We start from the raw sequence: 6,000 nt of genomic DNA on the forward strand, positions 1-6,000 counted from the left end.
TCTTTTTTTTTTTTTAGTTTTATTCATTTCAAATGGGCCGGATCCGGCCCGCGGGCCGTAGTTTGCCCACGGCTGGTCTAGGGTCTCAAGATATTTTTCATTAAAAATTTATCTCCAGCCTGGCTGGTGGGGCTTAGTGGTTGAGCATCAACCAAGAGGTTTGACTGGGTTGTGGGCTCAATTCCCAGTAGGGGGTGTGCAGGTGTTTCCTCTCATCAATTCTTCTATCCCTCTCCCTCTCTCTAAAAAAATCAGTAAGAACATATTTAAAAAATTCATCTCCAATAGACATGAGTTAAATAAAGCCCTATGCATCTATTATTCTTGCAGGTCCCTCTCCATGCCTCCACTCCTGCCCCTTAGGTAAAACTCCCAGCTTTAAAGCCTTCCAGTCCCAAAAGAAAAGAAAAGGTGGGAGAGGGCTGGGAGGCCAAAGAAGTCACCATGAGACTCAGGATGCTAATGGCAGCACAGATCAGGAGGTCCCAGGAGCCTTCACTGGTTAAAGGGAAGAGGGGACGACAGTCCCAGGAAGGCCCAAATTCTCTACTCCAAGCATCAGTGCAGCCTAAGCCAGGTGGCAACACTCGCCTCACCCAATTCCCCTCTGATTACCTGCAGCTATGTTGAGCCCACCTCCTGGCCTGCCCCAGCCGAATTCTCAGCACGCCCCATCCCCTAAAGCCAAAATCTCCACTCAGCAAAGAAACCTAACTCAAAGCTTGGTCCACTCTCAGGATGATCCAGGAAAGAAAGCTGCAGGCCCCTCTCTGGGTAGCCGCTTTCTTTTGAAGGCGAGAGATAGGGATTGCAGAACAGGCCCCTCAAGAAAGGGGAGGCATCCTTGCAGTGCCTTGCACCGTGAAGGTACCCCCAGATACCAATTGATTCAGCCTCTGGCCTTGCCCTGCAAGCAGGAGAACTGCCTAAATTTTAATCAACATTTTAGGTCATTAGTGAGGAGACAGAGACTGCAGGCTGCCTGTGGTCGGTGAGGGACGTGATCCTGTAAACAGGGACACCTACGCTCCCTAGAAGCAGGAGCCGCACATGCGCTGTTAACAGGAGCTATTATTTCATTCACCTGCCAGGCTCTGAGCTAAGCACTTCCCACAAACGAACTCACCTAACCCGCAAAACCCCAGGAGACAGGGCCTACCGTTACCTTCATTTTGCAGATAAAGAAACTGAGGCTGAGACAAGTTAAATGACTTGATAAAAGTCAAACAGCAAGAGTTAGAGCCCGGATAGAAACAGGGATTTTTTCACTTCAAAGTCCTAGTATTTATCCACTATGGTCTCCTCCCTAGAACCCTGAAAACTTTCAGTCAGGGAGAGACACAACTCATTCCCCAGGATTCCCCCACTGTCCAGGACGTGAAATCTAGGGGCCCGAGAATCCGCATCGCTGGTTAAAAGCCCAGCGGGCTCCGTTTGGATAAAAGAACGAGGTGGGATAAAGATGATGGTAGGAGAAATATAAAAAGTTGTCCCAAAGTCACATTCCAGCCCAACTCCTACACTACAAAACAGCCGCCAGTCTCGGGCAACTCTCACCTGACTGCAATTCAGCTGCCTCTTCTACTATGGGCTAAGCCGCCTGTTTTGTATAGTCCACACTGTCACTGACAAATGGAGACATGGACATCATACTGGTCAGCACAGCAGCAAGTTTACCTGAAAAGGACAGGCAGCACGCTAGACTGGCATGGGAAGTCAGTCTCCAAAGAGCAAGTGGGATTTGAGACTCTCCCCTTGAATAATTGGGGGCTTTTAATCAATGGAGCTGGAGAAGGGGTTAAAGGAGAAATGGTGTGAGCACAGGCAGAGGCCAGAAAGCAGCAGCACATTTTTAAACAGTGAGCTTCCAAGTGCAGCCAGAACCTGGGTGGGTGAGGAGATGAAGGCAATGGGGGATACAGCCGCTGAGCTGTGCAGGGCTTTTAAAGCTTGGTGAGAAGTTTGGGCTGTTCTGAGTAGACCAACGGCAACATCAGGTGTATGGAAAAAAGGAATGCTCTGGGGTCAAGGCAGGGCCTCAAAGCGAATCTGCACACTCACACAGCGTGGGGAGACAAAGGGGGAGGTGAAACACAGGATCACACTCAGGTGGTTAGAGCGGATGCAGGGACACAAGCGGGAGGACTGGGAATGTGGCACTGCCTGAACTTGGCAGGTGTGGGGGGGGGGGGCACAGGGAAGAAAGATGACGGAGGTTTGGGGCCTGGGAGGAGGAGGAGGAGGAGGAGGAGGAGGAGGAGGAGGAGGAGGAGGAGGAGGAGGGGGAGGAGAGGGAGAGCAGTTCACTAGTCGCCGTAGGAGTCAGAAGGAAGAGCTGGTTTGAGGGGAAAGCTGGCTCAGGACAGGCAAGAAAGAGACAAAGAACTGGAAAGTGATCGTTAAAGTCGCGGGAGGAGGTGAGACCAGAGAGAGACAGAGTGGAGCGAGAAGCCCCTATGTCTTGGAAAGCATACTTTAAAGTCAGGCGGCCACCAAAACAAGATGTAATTACCCCTATCATTATCAGCTGCAGGGGCCACGAGGCCTGGGGCTGGAGGGGGGCTGGAGGAGGGCTGATGCCCACCGCGCATCCACCCTAGCGGGGAGCAGGGCGCAGGCGCTCCCACTTGTTGCAAACAACACTGGGGTCCCCGAGGCCAAGCCGGGTCCCGCCCGGCCCGCCGCGAGGCCGCCGGGGTCCGACGAGGCTTTAATCATTCACCTGCTGGTTACGAATCGCCGCTCCGAGGGGGGGTGGGGGGGCAGCTCTGGCCGAGCAACGGCAGCATCCGGCCGCTTCCCGCCTGCTCTGCCCCTCCTCTGCACTGGGGGACCCCTCTGCACGCGGGAGCCCCAATCTCGACGCACTCACCAGCTCCTCCGCAGCCCCCCAGCCCCGCACCCCTCCCGCTCAGACTCCCAGACTCCCGGGACCCGCTCCTCCGCTACATAGGAAACTTTGTTTCCGCCCCGCGTCCAACCCAAGCTTTGTACCTCCTGGTAGGACGTGGAGAGCTCTTGCCGGATCATGGCACTGACGGGAGCTAAGCACACCAGAGCCCGCTACGCCCCGGAGCGAGGACCGCAGCCGCAGCGCCGGGACCTGCCGGCTCCGCGAGGTGCTACGCGTTCTGAGGGGCGGTGCCGAGACCTGGCGGGGAGGCACTCGGCGCATGCGTCTTGCTCCCGCCGCAGCTGGGGCCGCGAAAGGGTTGCTGGGAAATGTAGTTCTGCGCGGAGGGCACTCCTCAGCACCCAAGCTTCAGCGAAGCCGGCGCTTACCCAGAACCCGGCACAACCCTGGCGTTAGGAGCACGTGCTCTCTTTCTCTCTCACTTCCTCTCTTTGTTGAAGAGAGAGGGACGGAGAATATTAGTGGAAAGTGGAACAGGGGGCCCCAGATCAGATGAGTAGGAGAGCCTAATCTATCATTGCAAGAGGAAGGTTATAACCGAAGTAAATATCTGGAGAACACTTTTTATGTCAAAAGCACTTTCACGCACTTAATGCCCTTGTTCCTAGCAGGACCCCCTGTAAGGGGGGGCATTTTTCTTCCTGTTTTCCAGATGCAAAAACTGAGATACCTTGTTTGAGAAAGGATGGCAGGGAGGCAGTGATCAAGTGAAGATTATTTAATCCAGGAATGGACTATAGAATCCAAGTTCTTTTCATTATTTCTAGGCAGACACTTGGATTTAGAACCTCTAGGTTCTTGTCCTGGCTCTGCTCCTCTCCCTCAGGTTTGTAATGCTCTGAGCGTTCCTCTCTTGCCTTAAAATGCAACTGCTAACCCTGTCCTGCTTCACCTGGCTTTCTGAGAGTCAAAATAGATCTGGCAGAAAAAAACCCAAGGCGCTGTTCACCACGCAGAAGCCTCGCGCCCCGAATTTGGTGGAGAATTGGGCGTTTGCCCTGTGGCAGAGTGACCTGGGACCCCCTCCTCCCCATTGCCTTAACAGCTGTTCCCTGTGGCCGCCCTGGGCCGCGTGGTGGTGAGGCAGATAAAGGTTGCTTATGCCTTGGTGAATGCTGCTCTGTGTCACCGGCAGCTGCAGCTCTGCCAGCCGTTGCACTCAGGCCACTCAGGGCCTCTTTCCTCCTCAGAGGCACCACAGTAGCGCCAACCACGTCAGAGCACCCTGGGCCTCCCAGTACACTAGCAGTGAAAGGCCTCCACCATCTCTCCTGACTACCCTCCCCCACCCCAGGCTCTCTGCTCCCACATCTATTCAATGTGAGGATGCATAGAGCACCTAACACCTTGTAGGCACTCAACAAACATTTGTTACATTTGTGACTGGAAGTCATTCCAGCCATTACATTTAACACTTTGCTTGCCAAAACAAATAGCAACAACCAACCGTTAATTTCCTGACTGTATTAATACAAGGGTGGTTGATAGAACAAGTCATGGAATCAGAATTTTAGAGCTGGAAGGAACCAGAGAATTCTAGTCCAGCCCTATTATTCCCCTCTATCTTTGCTGATATGACCAAACTGGAAAACGGCGAGCTCCCGTATTTGAAGGAGATACTGACGAGCACCGTATTCAGCATGGCTTACCAAATGCAATGTGCTGAGCATTGGGATAATGAATGAATGGGTTACTCCAAGGTCCTGGCCCTTGTGGCTCTTCCATGCTAGAGTAGAGAAGCAGACCATGAACACAAATAGAACTTTCTGTCCTTGCTGTCCCAGGTCCCTTCCTTCCACTCCCTCAGGCTTTCATGCTGTCCACTCACTGAGATGGTGCTTGTCATGGTCACAAATGACCTCTGAGTTGTCAGATCAGGGGGCCGTCTCCCCACCCTCCTTTTTCTTGACCTATCAGCTGTGTTGCACTCAGCTGATTGTCCCTTTTCCTTGTACACTTTCCTCCCTTGGCTTACAGAACCCTACCTCACTCGCTGCTCCTTCTCAGTCTCCTTTGTTGGGCTGTCTTCATTGTTCCGGCTCTACAGGTGGCAATGCTCAAACTAGATCTTTGATTCCCTTTCTATTCACTTCCTAGGGTCTTGTCTAGTGAAATGGTCTTTTCTAGTCTCATGGTTTGAATTGCCATCTATACCCTAAAGATTCCTGTTATGGACTGAATGGTGTCCCCCAAAAAGATATGTTGAAGTCCTAACCCCTGGTACCTCAGCATGTGACCTTATTTGGAAATAGGATTGTTGTGGATGTAATTAGCCAAGATGAGCCCTAACCGGCTTGGCTCAGTGGATAGAGCATCGGCCTGTGGACTGAAAGATCCCAGGTTCAATTCCGGTCAAGGGCATGTACGAATTGGTTGTGGGCACATCCCCAGTAGGAGGTGTACAGGAAGCAGCTGATTGATGTGTCTCTCTCATTGATGTTTCTAACTCTCTATCCCTCTCTCTTCCTCTCTGTAAAAAATCAATAAAATATATTTTTTAAAAAAAGATGAGGTCTCTGCATGTCTTACGACTCGTGTCCTTACAAAAAAGACGTAAGGTGATGTAAAGAGAGACACAGAGAAAACGTCTTGTGATGACAGAAGCAGGTAGCAGTGATGCAGCTGTAAACCAAGGTGGCTTTAATCATTCACCTGTGGTTATAGGTCATGGCCTGGGAGGCCAGGCTCCATCCTGGGCCAAGAAACCATCACCAGAGATTAGGAAGAGGCAAGGAAGCATTCTATCCAGAGTCTTAGAGGGAGCCTGACCCTGCTAATATTTTGATCTCGAACTTGTAGCCTCCAGAACTGCAAGAGAATAAATTTCTGTTATTTTAAGCAGTCTAGTTTGTGGTATTTTGATATGGCAGTCCAGGAAACGAATACAATTCTCAACTGTATACAAATGAATAACTCCTCCAGTTCTCCCCTGAGCCCAGGCTCACTCGTCCAGCTGCCTGGCACCTTCTCCACTGGACATCCACCTGGCAGCAGCAGCAGGTAGCTACTGGAAGCATGGACCCCGCAACCAGACTGCCTGGTTCTAAGTCTCAGCTGTGCCGCTCACCAGCTCCTGTGATCTTGGT

The 6,000-nt window shown here is 51.9% G+C and overlaps 1 protein-coding gene across 2 annotated transcripts in view; it reads right to left on the minus strand.

Annotated features, from left to right (window-relative positions):
- PACC1 (proton activated chloride channel 1) overlaps positions 1–3,147 on the minus strand; it is a 36,145-nt gene extending 32,998 nt beyond the window's left edge. For both annotated transcript variants that reach the window (XM_059675430.1, XM_059675431.1), the window contains exon 1: positions 2,995–3,147. In XM_059675430.1, coding sequence (XP_059531413.1) covers positions 2,995–3,030 — 36 coding nt within the window. In that variant the 5' untranslated portion in view covers positions 3,031–3,147. The remainder of the gene's footprint in view (positions 1–2,994) is intronic.
- Between the last annotated feature and the right edge of the window lie 2,853 nt (positions 3,148–6,000).

The sequence above is a fragment of the Myotis daubentonii genome, chromosome 18, assembly GCF_963259705.1.
Source record: "Myotis daubentonii chromosome 18, mMyoDau2.1, whole genome shotgun sequence".
In the NCBI taxonomy this organism is placed as follows: Eukaryota; Metazoa; Chordata; class Mammalia; order Chiroptera; family Vespertilionidae; genus Myotis; species Myotis daubentonii.